This window comes from Sphaerodactylus townsendi, linkage group LG17 (genome assembly GCF_021028975.2).
Source record: "Sphaerodactylus townsendi isolate TG3544 linkage group LG17, MPM_Stown_v2.3, whole genome shotgun sequence".
Taxonomy (NCBI): Eukaryota; Metazoa; Chordata; class Lepidosauria; order Squamata; family Sphaerodactylidae; genus Sphaerodactylus; species Sphaerodactylus townsendi.
The window spans coordinates 9802687-9823055 of record NC_059441.1 but is presented as its reverse complement, the minus strand read 5'-3'; the positions used below and the strand labels follow the sequence as shown (position 1 = coordinate 9823055).

The 20369-nt window shown below is 48.2% G+C and overlaps 1 protein-coding gene across 1 annotated transcript in view; it reads left to right on the top strand.

The window, feature by feature from the left end:
* The window catches only part of LOC125446162, a 38782-nt gene extending 31833 nt beyond the window's left edge, over positions 1 to 6949 (top strand). The window contains exons 2-5 of the mRNA XM_048519714.1: positions 3926 to 3982; positions 4627 to 4736; positions 5071 to 5212; positions 6881 to 6949. Of these exons, the coding sequence (XP_048375671.1) occupies positions 3926 to 3982; positions 4627 to 4736; positions 5071 to 5212; positions 6881 to 6949 (378 nt within the window). The remainder of the gene's footprint in view (positions 1 to 3925; positions 3983 to 4626; positions 4737 to 5070; positions 5213 to 6880) is intronic.
* The last annotated feature ends 13420 nt before the right edge of the window (positions 6950 to 20369 follow it).

Genomic DNA, 20369 nt, shown 5'->3' with positions numbered 1-20369 from the left:
GGTTAAGGAGGCACACATGGCTGTTTTCTAGGGTATTCCATAAAGCTGCAATCATGTTTTGGAAACTCATTTCTTGGAACCCTGTCTGGATAACCCAGGTTAGCCTGTGTTCCTGAAAACTACAAGCTAAGCAAGGTCAGTCCTGCCTAGTACTTCGATGGGAGACCACCAAGGCAATGATAAACCACCTCTGTGTGTCTTCTGCCCTGACCTGGATGGTCCACGCTCACCTGTTCTCACCAAACCTCGGAAGCTAAACAGGGTCAGCCCTTCAGTACAGGGTCTACTTGGCTTGGCCTTTGGACATGGGGTTGGGTATACCTGATTCCTGCCCTCACTTGGACGACCGAGGCCATATTAGATATAGGGTGGTTAGAACCCAGTAGGGCAGTCTTAAGAACATAAGAACATAAGAACAAGCCAGCTGGATCAGACCAGAGTCCATCTAGTCCAGCTCTCTGCTACTCACAGTGGCCCACCAGGTGCCTTTGGGAGCTCACGTGCAGGATGTGAAAGCAATGGCCTTCTGCTGCTGCTGCTGCTGCTCCCGAGCACCTGGACTGTTAAGGCATTTGCAATCTCAGATCAAGGAGGATCAAGATTGGGAGCCATAGATCGACTTCTCCTCCATAAATCTGTCCAAGCCCCTTTTAAAGCTATCCAGGTGAGTGGCCATCACCCCCTCCTGTGGCAGCATATTCCAAACACCAATCACACGTTGCGTGAAGAAGTGTTTCCTTTTATTAGTCCTAATTCTTCCCCCCAGCATTTTCAATGGATGCCCCCTGGTTCTAGTATCGTGAGAAAGAGAGAAAAATGTCTCTCTGTCAACATTTTTTACCCCATGCATCATTTTATAGACTTCAATCATATCCCCCCTCAGACGTCTCCTCTCCAAACTAAAGAGTCCCAAACGCTGCAGCCTCTCCTCATAGGGAAGGTGCTCCAGTCCCTCAATCATCTTCGTTGCCCTTCTCTGCACTGTTTCTATCTCCTCAATATCCTTTTTGAGATGCGGGCGTAATTTCAGAACTGGACACAGGGACTCCGTATGGGTGCGGCTCGTGCGACTCACAGCTTTATATAAGGGCATGACAATCTTTGCAGTTTTATTATCAACTCCTTTCCTAATTATCCCCAGCATGGAGTTTGCCTTTTTCACAGCTGCCATGCATTGAGTTGACATTCCCATGGAACTATCAACTAAGATGCCCAAATCCCTTTCCTGGTCTGTGACTGATAGCACTGACCCTTATAGTCTTGTTTCTGGTGAGAGGAAAGTGAGTTATCGTATATACTCGTGTATAAGTCGACCCGCATATAAGTCGAGGCACCTAATTTTACTACAAAAAGCTGGGAAAACTTATTGACTCGCGTATAAGTCGAGGGTGGGAAATGCAGCAGCTGCTGGTAAATTTCAAAAATAAAAAATAGATACCAATAAAATTACATCAATTGAGTGCATCAGGTAGGTTAAATGCTTTTCGGAATATTTATTTCAAAGAAAACAGTAAACCTTCGGCTCGTGCAGGAGTGGAAAAGAGGGTCAACAAGAACAATATGGTCTCAACAATAACTTTAAAAGTACAAAAACCTTAGCTCAACCAGCAACCAAGCTAAAACACAAGAGTTAAAATCCTTCAAAACTGGATTCCTCTTCATCATCTGTATGTCCAAATGTAACTCAACTTAGATTTTAAGAGGGATATTATCAGAAATGGAAAATCTACTATTAGCTTCCATTGTAAACAATGGGGGATGGGGCACCCTTTTGGGGATCAATAACTTTGGATCCCCTGACCCAAATTTAACCAAATCTGGCTGGTATCATAAAGAGACTCTCCTGATGAGACCAGCCAGGTTTGGTGAAGTTTGGTTCAGAGGGTCCAAAGTTATGGACCCTCAAAAGGGTAGCCCCATCTACTAATAACTCCCATTGAAAACAATGGGGAATGGGGGCACCTCCTTTGGGGGTCCATAACTTTGGATCCCCTGAACCAAACTTTACCAAACTTGGCTGGTATCATAAGGAGTGTCTTCTGATGGTACCCTGACATTTTGGTGTCGCTAGCATAAATACTGCGCCCCATGCAGGCCGGCAAAGTAAAAACACATATAAGTCGAGGGGAGCTTTTTCAGCATTGAAAATGTGCTGAAAAATTCGACTTATACATGAGTATATATGGTATTAGCCAGACATTTTCCTCCTGAGGACCCTCAAGAGGAGACAACGGCGTGCCCCTCGAAACGTTCTCCGCGGGCCCCGTAATGCTGTTATTGTAGCTTCGCTCCCTTTTTGAACGCGACCTTACCATTTCAGTTCAGAGCACTCATTTAAATGAGCGCGCACCGCTGCCGCGCCTTCTGTTGAACCGCCTAACCCTGTCATTTCTCCTTCCGGAGAGCCACTCGGCATTACAGGATTATCAACCCAGGGACAGTTATCGTAACCGTAATAATAGGGCTCTCCTAGCAATGTGAACAAATTTAATTAACTGCACCAAGGAGTTTTCTGCCCTGCCTTGGCTGTCGGCCAGAAATCTGCATGCATGCAGTCGTGTTTCGGTAATAAGGGCTAGCCGGCATATAAGATGCTGAGAAACGCAAGCGAGTTCCCGTTACCTGGAGTATTGTGTACAGTACTGTGCACCGCAATTCAAGAAGAATGTTGGCAAGCTGGAACGGGTCCAGAGGAGGGCGACCAAAATGGGCAAAGGTCTAGAATCCATGCCCTACAAGGAGAGACCTAGGGAGCTGGGGATGTTTAGTTTGGTGAAGAGAAGGTGTAGGCGCGGAACAAGTATTGAAAAATCTTTTAAGTTTCCATACTGATATTTTCTCTAATTTTATGATTTTATGCTTTAATTATGATTAATTAAAGATGAACCAACATAGGCCTTTTTGCTTTCTGGCTTTTGTTACTAGCCAGATCAGCAAAAAAGCCTGGATGAAATACTCTTTGTTCTCAATTCTACATAGGAATGTATGAGATTATGAACTAAGTTGTTTTCGAGGTCTTCTTGCCCCCGCCCGGCACCTTGAGTCTGCTCTTTTCTAATACAAAGCAAGAACATGGCTAAATGTTTAGGCTCTTTGTCTAGAAAAGTAGGACGGTAGAAAACAATAACTGATAAGGGGAAGTTGGGCCTAAGTTCATAAGACGTCAAAGGCAGAGTACTGACATCTTCCAATAAGGGCACTAGTTTGCTCCATCCCCACCCTTTCAAATGATTGATTGATGATGATGAACTTTAGGGTGTATTCTTTTTACTGCTATTCTGATGTAACCTATAAAAATAAGAGACAGCAGCCATTTCAACGTGGTTCCCCTGATGCTGTCTTGCTCTGTTGGCGTGAATAAAATATTTATTAGATTTTATTCCTTTGTCGGCTTAAGCTTTTTGGCTTAAATATTTTGAACCCATTACCCTGTTGTAACAAAGGTTAAGGGAGGACATGATAGCCCTGTTTAGGTATTTGAAGGGATGTCATGTTGGTGAGGGAGCAAGCTTGTTTTCTGCTGCTCCAGAGACCAGGACCAGGAGTCATGGGTTCAAGGGGAAGGAAAAGAGATTCCACTTAAACATCAGGAAAAACTTCGTGACTGTCAGGGCTGTTCGACAGTGGGATGCATTACCTGGGAGTGTGGTGGAGTCTCCTTCTTTGGAGGTTTTTAAAGAGAGGCTGTCCAGGTGCCAGTCCAGGTGCTCGGGAGCAGCAGCAGCCGCAGAAGGCCCTTGCTTTCACCTCCTGCAGGTGAGCTCCCAAAGGCACCTGGTGGGCCACTGCGAGTAGCAGAGAGCTGGACTAGATGGACTCTGGTCTGATCCAGCTGGCTTGTTCTTATGTTCTTATGTTCTTATGGTTATGCATTCTATGCCATATTATTGCTCCTGCCAAGTTAATTGTTCTGGTTTTCTTTTAGGTATTGCTGTCGGGACTTATCGGAGTCGTATCTTGGAAGAGGCCCCTCTCGCTCGTGGTGAGTAATGGCGCGCTCTTGCTTTCATCACACTCGATGCACACTTCGCGTGGCGCGTGATTAACTTGTGGAACTCACTGCCACAGGTTGTAGGGCTAGGGTGGCTTAAAAGGTGCGAAGAATTCAAGCTAGATGTTTTCCATCCTTTCGACATGGCTTGCGTGGGAGAACTTCCACCCCTCCAAGGGTTGCACCCCAAATTGTTTGATTTTTAAATAAGAGATTGCAGGAGACCAGTTAAAAACCTTCAGTCTTTTTGGTAAGCAAAGAGCACAGAGCTTTGAGTGGTTTCGTACAACCGTCGTTATTATGCAAGATACCAATTAAGAACTAAATGCTTCTCATTAACCATGTTCATTAAACAGCCAATGAAAAGATATTGGGGGGGGGGGAAATACTCTTGCCTTTTATGTAATTAATTTGATATAAATTCGCAGACTTTAATGAAATGGGTCTGCGAGAGAGGTCCCTGCCAAGGTGTTTATGTACAGAGATTGCCGTGTTAATTGAAATGGGTGCTATTCATTACCGGGCTGGACAGAGAAAAGGACGTTTGGCGCGCCAGTGTTCTCACCGAGGAAAAACAAAGTCCTTTTCTGTGGGTTGTGTTTCTTCCTGCATTCCTACTGTTGTTCCTTCACCAGCCCTGGTTCTACGGAGGCCTTGCGTTAGTTTTCTACAGCGAGCATGACCGATTTGGCACGGCTCTCTTGGAGGCCTGCTTTGGCGGAGGAGCCCAGCAGGAATTCGGACAGTTGGCTGAATCTAGATCAGGGGTCTTCAAACTATGGCCCCCCCAGATGTTAATGAACTACAATTCCCATCAGACCTGCCACTTAGCCATGCTTGCAGGGGCTGATAGGAATTGTAGTCCATGAACATCTGGAAGGCCATAGTTTGAAGACCCCTGATCTAGATGGTGCCCCGGCCTCCTCCGAATAATTTCCCGCGTTTCGGAGTGGTTGACGTTTGCTGAAAGGAATCGGAGGGAGAAACTGCGCTTGGCCGCTGATTAGTGACTAGGTGAATTAAGGCAGCAGAAATGGGGGAAGAGAGATACTTTTGTTCCCTCCAAAACTGAGTTTCAGGAACACTTGGAGCTTTGACGGGGGCTGTAGAAGAGACCATCAGGTTTCACCTGCATCTGTGGCTGGCATTCTCAGAGGCGTGTCGCAGTCAGATGTGTTTCTTTCTGGGGCACAGTGCAGGAAAGAAGACTTCCGAATGTGGGTAGGAACTGGTTAGCTGGGAACCATGAGAGCCATTTTCTTGGTAGCACCTGCTACTGGATCTGCTCCTACTGTGTTTCTGAGACCTTTTATCCATCCATCCATCCATCCATCCATCCATCCATCCATCCATCCATCCATCCATCCATCCATCCATCCATCCATCCATCCATCCATCCATCCATCCATCCATCCATCCATCCATCCATCCATCCATCCATCCATCCATCCATCCATCCATCCATCCATCCATCCATCCATCCATCCATCCATCCATCCATCCATCCAACCATCTATCTATTATATTTATATACCGCCCCATCCCCTGAGGGTACCAGCTTCTGCTCTGTGTTTCTGTCTCACTGTGGAGGTGGATTTTTTGCTTTGTAAGAGTTTTCCTTTGCATCAAAATGGCATATCCGGACACCAAAACGTTGCCTTGACCGTAATCTTCCATTTTACTGTGGAGAGAATTCCATCACGGCTCCTTCAGCTTCCGGTGGTTCATCCTTACACAGGCCTGCTAGCTGTTTGCGAGAATGAGGCCTATGGTTTTTTGGAACATGGCAGTTGTCTACAGCGTAATATAGTGGTTAAGGGCAGGCGGATTCTAACCTAGAGAACCGGGTTTGATTCCCCACTCCTTCACCTGAGTTGCAGAGGCTTATCTGGTGAACCAGATGTGTTTCTCCACTCCTACATTCCTGCTGGGTGACCTTGGGCTAGTCACAGTTCTCTCAGGACACTCTCAGCCCCACTGACCTCACAAGGTGTCTGTTGTGGGGAGAGGAAGGGAAAGGAGCTTGTCGGCCACCTTGAGTCTCCTTATAATCCAAACTCTTCCTCCTCCTCCTCCCTCCTCCTCCTCTTCTCCTTCCCCTTCTCTTTCTCCTTCTCCTTCTCCTTCTCTTTCTTCTTCTTCTTCTCCTCCTTCTTCTCCTTCTTTTTCTTCTCCTCCTCCTCCTCCTCCTCCTCCTCCTCCTCCTCCTCCTCCTCCTCCTCCTTCTTCTTCTTCTTCGTCTTCTTCTTCTTCTTCTTCTCCTTCTCCTTCTCTTTCTTCTTCTTCTCCTTCTTCTTCTCCTCCTCCTCCTCCTTCTTCTCCTCCTCCTCCTCCTTCTTCTTCTCCTTCTCCTTCTCCTCCTCCTCCTTTTTCTTCTTTTCTTCTCCTTCTCCTTCTCCTCCTCCTCCTTCTCCTTCTTCTTGAGCAGAGTGTATAGAAAGAGGTTTGAGCGTGGAGCAGACTTCCCTTCTGTCTGTGTTTCTGGGTCTGTTGATATTAGCTACTCCTGTGGCATTCACACCAGCAGGAGGTCGCACTGTATGTCTTAAGATTCTCCTTAATGGTAATGAGGATGTGTATAATTTCTACTAGCAAACCTTTAGGCTGTCAATTTCACAAGTGTTCTGTGTTGTTAATAAGAGGATTGGCCTTGTGTGGTTTGTGTGAAAGAAAAACAGGCATATTTCCACCCTCTGGCATTTGGCGGCGATGCTGCCAAACCATTTGACAGAATTTGGTAATCTTCCGATCAGAGAATTAAAGGCAGGTACCGGAGTCTCTCTGATCAGCCCAGTAGTATTTCGGGAGTTAGCTGATCGTAAGTAAGACAACCTTAACCAACGATCAAGCATCAGATGGTATGTGCTTAGGTTTTGTTGACTTCTGCAGGCTGCCCCCCAGAATGGGGAGGGGTCGTGGCTCAGGGGCCGAGCAGAAAGTCCTGGGTTCAGCTCCTAGCACCTCCAGTTAAAGGATCTCAAGTAGAGTTAAGGTGGACAGGCTTTGCTCTACTTTCAGCACCTTGGAGAGCTGCCACCAATCACAGCCGGCTATACAGAGCTTGGTCCACCAATGGGCTGACTCGGTATAAGGCAATTTGCTATGCGTTGAGGCCTTGAGGCGGTAGCCATTTTGTATTTGTATTTGAATGTATACCCCGTTCTATCCCCGTAGGGCTCAGGGCGACTAGCCACATAGCAAACAATATACATTATAACAGAATAAATCCTAATAAAATACATAAAAACTAAAAAAATAGGGATCAAATTATAGATGAGGAGGATAGCTACGGAAAGGATTCTTGCTCGCTGCAGTTGTTAGACATTCTAGAAATTGAGAAACCTTTTAATTTTTGTGAGAGACCCATATTCGTTTCCCAGCCTCAGACACTCCCCCAAACTGATATTTGTCCCATTCAGCAAATTTGGGCAGCAAGCAGACAATTGAAAATTGATCAACTCAGTCACTGTTTTATGGCGAATCTTTCTTTTCTCAAGATAATTCATTAGATCTCATAGCCAGCGTGGTGTAGTGGTTAAGAGCAGGTGGATTCTAACCTGGAGAACTGGGTTTGATTCCCCGCTCTGCCACTTGAGCTGTGGAGGTTTATCTGGTGAACCAGATTAGCTTGTGCACTCCAACACACGCCAGCTGGGTGACCTTGGGCTAGTCACAGTCCTTCGGAGCTCTCTCAGCCCCACCTACCTCACAGGGTGTTTGTTGTGGGGGAGGGAGGGAAAGGAGCTTGCAAGCCCCTTTGAGTCTCCTTGCAGGACAGAAAAGGGGGATATAAATCCAAACTCCTCCTCCTCCTCCTCCTCCTCCTCTTCTTCTTCTTCTCCTTCTCCTTCTCCTTCTTCTCCTTCTTCTTCTCCTTCTTCTTCTCCTCCTTCTCCTCCTCCTTCTCCTTCTCCTTCTCCTTCTCCTTCTCCTTCTTCTTCTTCTTCTTCTTCTTCTTCTTCTTCTTCTTCTTCTTCTTCTTCTTCTTCTTCTTCTTCTTCTTCTTCTAATTAGGGACCTTCCATATTTCCGGATTTAGCAGCAACCCTCCCCACCTCACAATGAGCGATCATAAATAGAAGTTAATCTACAGGTTATTTCACGCCCGACTGTCCTCTTGAATGAAGCTTAACTGGCGGCTGGATTCCGCCTTCTCTCGTTGACCTCTCTCTTGATGGGCAGTTTCGGCCAGCTGCCGATGACCAGGCAGATGGCCGAGTTCAGGCCTGATTTACATTTGATTAATGAACTGGTTAGACTCCAGGCCATTAATAGATGTTTTTTTTTGGTACGTAATCTTAATAACCCTCATTCCAGTGCTTTCCATTCTGCAGCTTCCGTCTCCTGTTTAGAAGAGAAGAAGAGTTTTGGATTTATATCCCCCCTTTCTCTCCTGCAGGAGACTCAAAGGGGCTGACAATCTCCTTGCCCTTCCCCCGTCCTCACAACAAACACCCTGTGAGGTAGGTGGGGCTGAGAGAGCTCCGAAGAACTGTGACTAGCCCAAGGTCACCCAGCTGGCATGCATGGGAGCGCACAGGCTACTCTGAATTCCCCAGATAAGCCTCCACAGCTCAGGCGGCAAAGCGGGGAATCAAACCCGGTTCCTCCAGATTAGATACACGAGCTCTTAACCTCCTACGCCACTGTGTTAACTGGGTATTAAGACAACTGGTGATCCTTTCTGAAGATATCTTGGTGCATTTGATGTGGGCCTTTTTTCGTATCTGAAGAACGCACGGACATATCAGTTAATTCAGTCAGTCCATTTTTTGTTCTCCCGCAAGGAAATCAAGGTAGCGTCTGTCTTCCCTCCTCCTCTCTGATATTCCGACTGCAGCTCTGTGAGGTAAATTAAGCTGAGAGAAAGAGAGGGAGAGAATAGCCCAAGGTCACCCAGGGAATTTCATGGCGGGGGGGGGGGGATTTTTTCAAATGTTAACATTGAATAAAGCAAAGTGTCTGTGCCTCTGAGGACGCACGAAGTTGGTTTTACAAGGTGGTTGCGCTAAGAAGAAGCCGCCGTTCCCATTCAGAGATGCCAGCGGCCACCAGTGAAAGCCAACATGGTTTCCTAGTTAAGGTGGACTCTAAGAACATAAGAACAAGCCAGCTGGATCAGATCAGAGTCCATCTAGTCCAGCACTCTGTTACTCGCAGTGGCCCACCAGGTGCCTTTGGGAGCTCACCTTCAGGAGGTGAAAGCAATGGCCTTCTGCTGCTGCTGCATAGGAGATTATGTGTTTGTAACTCAGGGGAAGTGGACTCTGTATTACATGTTCTATTGCATTGTGAACTCCATAAAAGGGGAAAGGGAGGCTTTAATTCATCCATTGTTCATTCAGTACAGAAATTTAACGATAGCTAATTCCGATTCAGTTCTTGTGAGAATGTTACTTGAAGACCGAGTTTCTTTTATATCTCAGCAGGTAGCTAAATTCTGTATGCCGGCACATAATAAGCGAAGAATCATGTTAGGACCAAGAGCTAGACCACATGATAGTGACCGCAATAATGCTATAAGCTGATGATATTTTTTGTGTATAGACTTATACAACATGGATTTCTGTACAAATTCGATTTTTCTCTTTTGTTTACTGTTCTTTCTTCTTCTTGTTCTTCTTTTCTCTTTTTTGCTGGCCTAATGGCCGTAATAAAACTGACTGACTGACTGACTTTCGGGGGATGTTTTATATTTAGCACTTCAGCAAAACCTCTACTACATCTTATTCTCGGGGGATGTCTTATTTTAGGAGAAACAGGGTAGCAAAGGGCATCGTCCTCGGAAGATCACGAGTCCTCTTTCCCCCCCCCTAAAGGATGATAATGTTGAAAAGTTTGCTTTTAAAAAAAAATTGGGAGTCGTTTTGTATCAGCTCAGGGAAGAAATGATGGTTTGACGCATCCTCTCAAGATAAAGCTGTTGACATGCCTTTGGCATTTATTCATCTCATACGGGCAAATTGGATAAATCAGGTGTGGGCCACGTTTGAGGTTGCGTGGGCTGCAAAAAGGGATTGGATGCCTTCCAGCTCTGTGTGGGTGGGTGTACGTTCTCCGGTTCTCATGGACATAAGTTGGTAATGACGAGAGAGAAAATGCTGCGAGTGAGGAGAAGTTGCCCATTCGAAAGAACGGTCGGAAGCTGGTTTCTTTTAACTCCTAGGACTCCAGTCTAGCAGCATTTCTTGATCGCTTGTAAGTGGAAAAACCAGTGGTCCTGTAGTTGGCTAAGAGCAGGTGCGCTCTTATCTGGAGGAACCGGGTTTGATTCCCCGCTTTGCCGCTTGAGCTGTGGAGGCTTACCTGGGGAATTCAGATTAGCCTGTGCACTCCCACACACGCCAGCTGGGTGACCTTGGGCTAGTCACAGTTCTTCTGAGCTCTCTCAGCCCAACCTACCTCACAGGGTGTTTGTTGTGAGGGGGGAAGGGCAAGGAGATTGTAAGCCCCTTTGAGTCTCCTGCAGGAGAGAAAGGGGGGATATAAATCCAAACTCCTCCTCCTCCTCCTCCTTCCTCTTCCTACTCCTCTTCCTCTGGAGCAGCAGTGGCATAGGAGGTAAAGAGCTCGTGTATCTAATCTGGAGGAACCGGGTTCGATTCCCAGCTCTGCCGCCTGAGCTGTGGAGGCTTATCTGGGGAATTCAGATTAGCCTGTACACTCCCACACACGCCAGCTGGGTGACCTTGGGCTAGTCCCAGCTTCTCGAGCCCTCTCACCCCACCTACCTCACAGGGCTTGCTGTGAGGGGAAGGGCAAGGAGATTGTGGGTTCCCTTTGAGTCTCCTTACAGGAGAGAAAGGGGGGGGATATAAATCCGAACTCCTACTCCTCCTTCCTCTTCCTACTCCTCTTCCTCTGGAGCAGCAGTGGCATAGGAGGTAAAGAGCTCGTGTATCTAATCTGGAGGAACCGGGTTCGATTCCCAGCTCTGCCGCCTGAGCTGTGGAGGCTTATCTGGGGAATTCAGATTGGCCTGGGCACTCCCACACACGCCAGCTGGGTGACCTTGGGCTAGTCCCAGCTTCTCGGAGCTCTCTCACCCCCACCTACCTCACAGGGCGTTTGTTGTGAGGGGGGGAAGGGCAAGGAGATTGTAAGCCCCTTTGAGTCTCCTGCAGGAGAGAAAGGGGGGATATAAATCCAAACTCCTCCTCCTCCTCCTCCTTCCTCTTCCTACTCTCTGGAGCAGTATAGGAGGCAAAGAGCTCGTGGTTCAATCTGAGAACCGGCTCATTCCCAGCCTGCTGCCGCCTCGAGCTGTGGGAGGCAGGCCATCTGGGGGGAACCAGGATTGGCCCCAGGCACTCCCCTACTACCAACGCCAGCCGGGTGACCTGGGCCAGCCTGTGCCTTCGAGCTCCCCACCCACCCTTCCTCACAGGGCTGAGCAGAGGTGGGGTGAGACTGGCCTTTGAGCCTCCTGCAGGAGAGCAGGTGCTGGGACAGCAATCCAAAACTCCCTCCTCCTCCTCCTCCCTCCCTCTTCTTCTTCTTCTTCTTCTTCCTTCTTCTTCTTCTTTCTTCTTCTTCTTCTTCTTCTTCTTCTTCTTCTTCTTCTTCTTCTTCTTCTTCTTCTTCGTCTTCTTCTTCTTCGTCTTCTTCTTCTTCTTCTTCTTCTTCTTCTTCTTCTTCTCCTCCTCCTCCTCCTCCTCCTCCTCCTCATTGTGGCGATATTAGTTCCCTTCCGCACATGCAGAACAATGCACTTTCAATCCATGCTCAATGCACTTTGCAGCTGGATTTGCCTGTGCGGAAGAGCAAAACCCACTCGCAAACAGTCGTGGAAGTGGATTGAGTGTGCATTATTATTCTGCGTGTGCGGAAGGGGCCTTCGTGAAACTTCCCTCTGTGATATGACATCGTAGTGGGAGCGTCGTCGCCCTTAGCAGCCGCAGCTAGTTGTGTGGGGTGGATGCGCCAAGATGGCGTCGTGGGCTGGGAGTTCCCTTCTGACTCTCATAGGCTGGGGTACCCTTCTGACTCTCCTGTCAATCAAAGAAGCTTGCCTGCTTGGCCCCCAAGACAGGGCCTTCTCAGTGGCGGCCCCGCAATTACAGGACAACCACCTCGAGGAGGTGTGCCGGTCCTCTTCCCTCTTGATCTTTAGGATCAAGCGGTTGAAGACGGGTTTATTTAGGACTACCTTTGGTTAGTAGCCGTCCTGAATAGTGGCTTGATATCTTAGGTTTTAGGGTCGTCGTGTATTCCGTTGGATGTGTTTTTATCGGTGTTTGTAAGCGTCCTTGAGTTCCACAAGGAAGAAAGGAGGCTCACGAAAGTTTTAAATGAATAAAATAAAAGGGGCGAACTAGGCACAAGACCGCCGTAGCATGTCGTCCTCTTGATAGCAGGCATGCCGTGATTTTAATTGATTTTTATTTCCATTTTTCAATCGCGGAGGCGTATTTTTTCCCTCCGCTGTCAAAACAAGTTGATCAGAAAGCAGGGCTACTTATCAAGCATTAAATATGGCAGGATTGGGGGGGGGGGGAGGCGTGTTTGCCACAAGCAGTTTTTAAGCCATTGCAAAACGTCAGCATTGTAGAGATGAGTGCGTATCTTTGACACCGTCTTAAAGCCGGAGAAGAATTATACCTACAGTTTCAGGTTTTGTGCCAATCCGGATCTGTTCGTGATCTGTCGGATGTTATCAATCATCTTTTCATATCCCTCCAACTTCCTTTCGACGGACATAAATTTCACGAGTAGGCGGTGAAAAATATCCCGATTTGCTGCAAGGTGGTCATGTAAAATCTCCCTTTTAGGCCATCTTAGTTTGCTGTTTCTGAACAAAACTTGGGGGTTGGTTTGTTCGTTAGCTAGGAACGCCCTGATTATTTAGGCCAGTGGTGGCGAACCTTTGGCACTCCAGATGGTATGGACTACAATTCCCATCAGCCCCTGCCAACATGGCCAATTGGCCATGGTCGGTTTGTTCGTTAGCTAGGAACGCCTTGATTATTTAGGCCAGTGGTGGCGAACCTTTGGCTCTCCAGATGTTATGGACTACAATTCCCATCAGCCCCTGCCAACATGGCCAATTGGCCATGGTCGGTTTGTTCGTTAGCTAGGAACGCCTTGATTATTTAGGCCAGTGGTGGCGAACCTTTGGCTCTCCAGATGTTATGGACTACAATTCCCATCAGCCCCTGCCAACATGGCCAATTGGCCATGGTCGGTTTGTTCGTTAGCTAGGAACGCCTTGATTATTTAGGCCAGTGGTGGCGAACCTTTGGCACTCCAGATGTTATGGACTACAATTCCCATCAGCCCCTGCCGACATGGCCAATTGGCCATGGTCGGTTTGTTCGTTAGCTAGGAACGCCTTGATTATTTAGGCCAGTGGTGGCGAACCTTTGGCTCTCCAGATGTTATGGACTACAATTCCCATCAGCCCCTGCCAACATGGCCAATTGGCCATGGTCGGTTTGTTCGTTAGCTAGGAACGCCTTGATTATTTAGGGGCTGGAAGTGGTGGCTTAACCTTTGGCTCTCCAGATGTTAAGGACTACAATTCTATCAGCTCCTCGCCAACATGGGCCACCACATGGCTATTTGTCTGGTAGCTAGGAACACCTTGATTATTTAGGCCAGTGGTGGCGAACCTTTGGCACTCCAGATGTTATGGACTACAATTCCCATCAGCCCCTGCCGACATGGCCAATTGGCCATGGTTGGTTTGTTCGTTAGCTAGGAACGCCTTGATTATTTAGGCCAGTGGTGGCGAACCTTTGGCTCTCCAGATGTTATGGACTAAAATCTCTATCAGCTCTCCGCCAACATGGTAATAATTGGCCATGGTTGGTTTGTTCAAGTTAGGCTAGGAACACCTTGATTGAGGTTGTGCAGTGGAAGTAATCCTTATATCTAGATGTTGCGGACTACATTGGTTCCATCAGCCCCTGCCAACATGGTTTTAAAATATCCATGCCGGCAGGGGCTGATGGGAATTGTAGTCCATAACATCTGGAGAGCCAAAGGTTCACCACCACGGATTTAGGCTATATTTTTGCTGCTAGAGCCATAAATCAGATAGCATACGGACCTATTGAGAATATCTTATAGGATAGGGAAACCAAAGGCCATTGTTTCAAAGGAACTCAAAAGTTTCTCAGGAATATCTCAGGGATTCTTCAGTGACCCTTCAAAACATCTTTTGGAATGTGGGGCTTCAAAAAGAAGGAAAATTTTGCTACAGAATGGGAGTCCCCAAACTTTTTGAGCCTGTGGGCACCTTTGGAATTCTGATGCCGAATTCTAAAATGGCTGCCACAGAAGGCGGAGACAACCACAAAATGTCCGCCCTTGGAGGCAGAGCCGCACACACGGAAGAAGGCCATGTGCAGAGGAGAAGAGGGTGATTTTTAAAAATATACTGGGGAAGGAAAATGAGAGGAGAAACCATGTGGTTGCAGCTGCCACAGAAAGAATCTTATTTTAATCTGCATGGCTTGGTGGGTGCCCAGGTTCTCATTGTTACCGCATTGGGGACAATTATTATATGTTATTGGTTGTGGTGGGTTTTCTGGGCTGTGTGGCCGTGGTCTGGTAGATCTATTTCCTAACGTTTCGCCTGCATCTGTGGCTGGCATCTTCAGAGGTCCATCACAGAGGGAAGTCTGGAGTGTTCAACAGACTTCCCTCTGTGATCCACCTCTGAAGATGCCAGCCACAGATGCAGGCGAAACAGACTTCCCTCTGTGATCCACCTCTGAAGATGCCAGCCACAGATGCAGGCGAAACAGACTTCCCTCTGTGATCCACCTCTGAAGATTCCAGCCACAGATGCAGGCGAAATGTTAGGAACAAGATCCACCAGACCACGGCCACACAGCCCGGAAAACCCACCACAACCAGTTGAATCCGGCCGTGAAAGCCTTCGACAATACATTATAGGTTGTGTTCAAATATGGCTTTGCGTGTGCAATGGGGAAGAACATTGGGGCACCGGGCCAACTCCTTGCCAACGGACCGCACGGCGTAGAACTTGCCCTGTCACGCACCAAGTGGAAACTTTTTGCGGATCGCAGCAGATGTGTCCCCTTGACCTTGCCCGGCCACCGTCGAGATGTGATGAGTTTTGGCATCTCAGAGCGGTGCTAAAGTGATGCACGTCCCCGGCTGGACACGTGGACAAGAATAACTCTGCTGCCGGACTAGAAATGTCACAGCGCGTCGCGCCCATCAGCCCAGATGGAAATCTAAACACTGCAGCGTTGAGCTCTGGCACCTGCCTGCCCTTCACAGCTGACTTTCTCGACTCCCCTCGTGGTCCCAGCAAAACCACATCTGCGCAGCCCACGGACTCCTCACAAAGCCGATACGTTACAAACACCGATTTCCTTTTTACAAAGCTACGAGGAAAGCGAGAAAGAGGGAGAGGCAGAGGGAGAGAAATATTTCCTACTCCCTATGCCCCCAAGGGCCAGGAGATTTCAAGACAGGTTTGGATTCCTTGTGGAGTGTAGCAACGACGCGTTGTCAACGTTACCGTAATATCTACCTGTCTGCCTAGTACCTTTTTATCTCCGTTAGCAGGGACCTCAAGAGCTGTTTTGGGAGCCTTTTCTTTGCTCTTTTTATCAACACAAGGAACACGACTGGCTCAGGGTCACCCTAGGACAGTGATGGTGACGGAGGCCCCTTCCGCACGTTCAATCCGCTTTCACGATGGTTTGCTAGTGGATCCCTTATATAAAGCTGCGATGCTACCGCACTTGGAGTGCTGTGTTCAGTTCTGGTCGCCACAAGAATATTGAAGAGATAGAAAAAGTGCAGAGAAGGGCAACGAGGATGATTGAGGGACTGGAGCACCTTCCCTATGAGGAGAGGCTGCAGCGTTTGGGACTCTTTAGTTTGGAGAGGAGGCGTCTGAGGGGGGATAGGATTGAAGTCTATAAAATTATGCACGGGGTAGAAAATGTCGACAGAGAGAAATTTTTCTCTCTTTCTCACAATACTAGAACCAGGGGGCATCCATTGAAAATGCTGGGGGGAAGAATTAGGACTAATAAAAGGAAACACTTCTTCACGCAACGTGTGATTGGTGTTTGGAATATGCTGCCACAGGAGGTGGTGATGGCCACTCACCTGGATAGCTTTAAAAAGGGCTTGGACAGATTGATGGAGGAGAAGTCGACCTATGGCTACCAATCTTGATCCTCCTTGATCTGAGATTGCAAATGCCTGAGCAGACCAGGTGTAGCAGCCGCAGAAGGCCCTTGCTTTCACATCCTGCCTGTGAGCTCCCAAAGGCACCTGGTGGGCCACTGCGAGTAGCAGAGTGCTAGACTAGAGGGACTCTGGTCTGATCCAGCTGGCTTGTTCTTATGTTCTTATATTCTTATTTTGCTATTCTGCACAGTAAAATCTCACTTATGGGTAAAATCTATTGTGCACAGTAAAATCTCACTGCAAAGTGCATTGGAAGTGGTTTGAAAGTGCATTATTCTACATGTGTGGAAGGGTCCTGGCAAAGGCATATCTAGGGAAAATGGAGCCCGGATACAAAAATCTGAATTTTCCAGCCCCCTCCCCCCCAAGCCCAGGGCTACTGCCCAAGGCTCAAACCAGCATCTATGTCTACTGCCTGAATAGCGAGTCAGTGTCCAGGTCTACTGCCTGAATATCAACCCGGCATCCAGGTCTACTGCCCAAAGCTCAAGCCAGTGTCCAGGTCTACTGTCTGGAGCTGGTGCCGGCACCCAGTCTATGTGCTCCTGGGGTCATGGGTTACCCCATGTCTCCATAAGCCACTGATGGCGAACCTTTTCAAGACCGGGTGCCCAAACTGCAACCCAACACCCACTTATTTATTGCACAGTGCCAACACAACAACAAAAGGGTTGGCTCCAAGGCATGCGTTACCCGGGAGTAAGCTTGGTAGTAGTTGGTGACTTTGCTTTGAAGCAACCATGCAACGCTTTGAATGGGTGAATCACGACCCTAGGAGGGTTTACTCAGAAGCAAGCCACATTGCCAGCAACCGAGCTTACTCCCAGGTAAAGGAGTAAGCATAGGCACCAGCCCTCCCAGCCGAGTTCTACCTGCTCGGCGCAGTGCGCGCACGTCATGCCCAGCAATCCAGGCCAGCCTAGATGTGTGGGGGGGATGATTTTCTGCCCCCCCCATGACGAACTCTGTGCACACGTGCCCACAGAGAGGGCTCTGAGTGCCACCTCTGGCACGCGTGCCATAGGTTCGCCACCACTGCCCTAGGACCCCTTCCGCACATGCATAATAATGCCCATTCAATCCACTTTCAATGCACTTCGCAGCCGGATTTTCCCGTGCGGAACAGCACAGTCCACTTGCAAACAATTGTGGAAGTGGATTGAATGTGCATTATTCTGCACGTGCGGAAGGGGGTAGCTGGGGAGCTTTTCTAAAGTGTGGCGATTCAACCCAGCCCCCTATCCTCGTCTAACCCAGCCCCAAAGGAAGGGGGGGGGGCTATTAAATCTAATCGATAATAATAACAGCCAATGACTGCTCAGTCATCGCAACTCTGAAGGGCTTCTAAAAGGAGCCACAGTGGCATAGTGGTTAAGAGCAGGTGCACTCTAATCTGGAGGAACCGGGTTTGATTCCCCGCTCTGCCGCTTGAGCTGTGGAGGCTGATCTGGGGAATTCAGATTAGCCTGTGCACTCCCACACATGCCAGCTGGGTGACCTTGGGCTAGTCACAGCTTCTCGGAGCTCTCTCAGCCCCACCCACCTCACGGGGTGTTTGTTGTGAGGGGGGGAAAGGAAAGGAGATTGTAACCCTCTTTGAGTCTCCTGCAGGAGAGAAAGGGGGATATAAATCCAAACTCTTCTACTTTCTACACCACACGCGGTCATGCGGTTTCCCTTGCAGAGTGATTTCTGTCCCTTGTAGGAAAGGGAGATTGTAAGCCCCTTTGAGTCTCCTACAGGAGAGAAAGGGGGATATAAATTTAAACTCCTTCTGCTACTATTCTTACTCCTCCTCTTTCTTCTTCTTCTTCTTCTTCTTCTTCTCCTCCTCCTCCTCCTCCTCCTCCTCCTTCTCCTCCTCCTCCTCCGCCTCCTCCAAGTCACTGTGTTTGAAAGCCGCTTCTAACATCTGTTGAAGCTCACGCTGTAAACTGGGGACTCTTTGCGCCATAATTGCTTCATGTCCCAATTTTGTTTTCCTCCGAGTGAGTTTGTCTTCTGTCTTCTGTACAGAAGATGCCGCAGTCTCTCTTTGGCCCGGCCTGCCTGCCTTTTCCCCATCATTTCTCTGCTCCTTGGGGAGATAACTTGAACAAATGCCGCAGGTGTAAGCTCATTCATCCAGACCCCGCTAGGACTTCTGGCTCGAGACAAAACAGTTTTTCAGGGGCTCGCGGCAATATTTTTCCTTTTTTAAAAAACACAGCTGTAAAAGTTGACCAAACCCTGTGGAATTAGAAATGTCACAAGGAAGGGAGGTTACACAGAAGCACATTTCAGAGGGTCTGCGTGAGAAAAGCTAGATTCAACTCCAGTATCACATTAGAGACTCCCAAAGGCACCTGAGGGCCACTGTGAGTGCTGGACTAGAGGGACTCTGGTCTGATCCAGCAGGCTCTTTTCTTATGTTCTTATAAGGGGCTTGGACAGATTGATGGAGGAGAAGTCGATCTATGGCTCCCAATCTTGATCCTCCTTGATCTGAGGTTGCAAATGCCTTAGCAGACCAGGTGCTCGGGAGCAGCAGCAGCAGCAGCAGCAGAAGGCCATTGCTTTCACATCCTGCCTGTGAGCTCCCAAAGACACCTGGTGGGCCACTGCGAGTAGCAGAGAGCTGGACTAGATGGACTCTGGTCTGATCCAGCTGGCTCTTTCCTAACTGCAAGGATTGTCGTGCCCTTATATAAAGCCGTGGTGCGACCGCACTTGGAGTACTGTGTTCAGTTCTGGTCACCACATCTCAAAAAGGATATCGAAGAGATAGAAAAAGTGCAGAGAAGGGCAACGAGGATGATTGAGGGACTGGAGCACCTTCCTTACGAGGAGAGGCTGCAGCGTTTGGGACTCTTTAGTTTGGAGAGGAGACGACTGAGGGGGGATAGGATTGAAGTCTATAAAATTATGCATGGGGTAGAAAATATTGACAGGGAGAAATTCTTCTCTCTTTCTCACAATACTAAAACCTGGGGGCATTCATTGAAAATGCTGGGGGGGAGAATTAGGACTAATAAAAGGAAACACTTCTTCACGCAACGTGTGATTGGTGTTTGGAATATGCTGCCACAGGAGGTGGTGATGGCCACTAACCTGGATAGCTTTAAAAGGAGCTTGGACAGATTTATGGAGGAGAAGTCAATCTATGGCTACCAATCTTGATCCTCCTTGATCTGAGGTGGCAAAGGCCTTAGCAGACCAGGTGCTCGGGAGCAGCAGCAGCAGCAGAAGGCCATTGCTTTCACCTCCTGCCTGTGAGCTCCCAAAGGCACCTGGTGGGCCACTGCGAGTAGCAGAGAGCTGGACTAGATGGACTCTGGTCTGATCCAGCTGGCTTGTTCTTATGTTCTTATGAGACCAACAAGATTTTCCGGGGTGTGAACTTTTAAGTCAGAGCCCCCTTCGTCAGATAAGAACATAAGAAAGAGCCTGCTGGATCAGGCCAGAGTCTGGATCAGACCTGAGCCCCTAGGGTGGTTTAGAAATTCAATGAATAATAACAACAACAACAATACTAATAGAGCTTTTAGAGTTTTTAGAGTTTTAGAGTTTGGATTTATATCCCCCCTTTCTTTCAAAGGGGCTGACAATCTCCTTGCCCTTTCACCCTCACAACAAACACCCTGTGAGGTAGGTGGGGCTGAGAGAGCTCCGAGAAGCTGTGACTAGCCCAAGGTCACCCAGCTGGCGTGTGTGGGAGTGCACAGGCTAACCTGAATTCCCCAGATCAGCCTCCACAGCTCAGGCGGCAGAGCGGAGAATCAAACCCCGTTCCTCCAGATTAGATATACGAGCTCTTAACCTCCTACGCCATCTTATACATATTTTAGAAAAAGCAAAACATCCTACGTTAAGCTATCTAACAACAGTCTAGCTTCTAAGATCGTAGGCCCGAAGGGTTTACCAGCCATGTTTCGATGCTAATTCGTTTTTTTGTTGATTGTTTTTTTTTGGTTTTAACATCAGTGACCTTTTGGGGACAAACGTCGGCACAGGAATGCTTGAAATAAATAAACCTGAACCGTTTCTTCACTGCCGTAATATTGCAGGCACGGCAGGCGGGGTGTAGAATTAGATGCCTAAATTGTTCGTGGGTTTCCCCCCTGCAGCCTCTCGTTTCTCCATCAGACCCGCCCCCCCCCCCCCCCCCCCCCCCCGTAGCTTGTTTTTTTGGAAAGCAGGTGGCCTGAAGAGGGGGGAA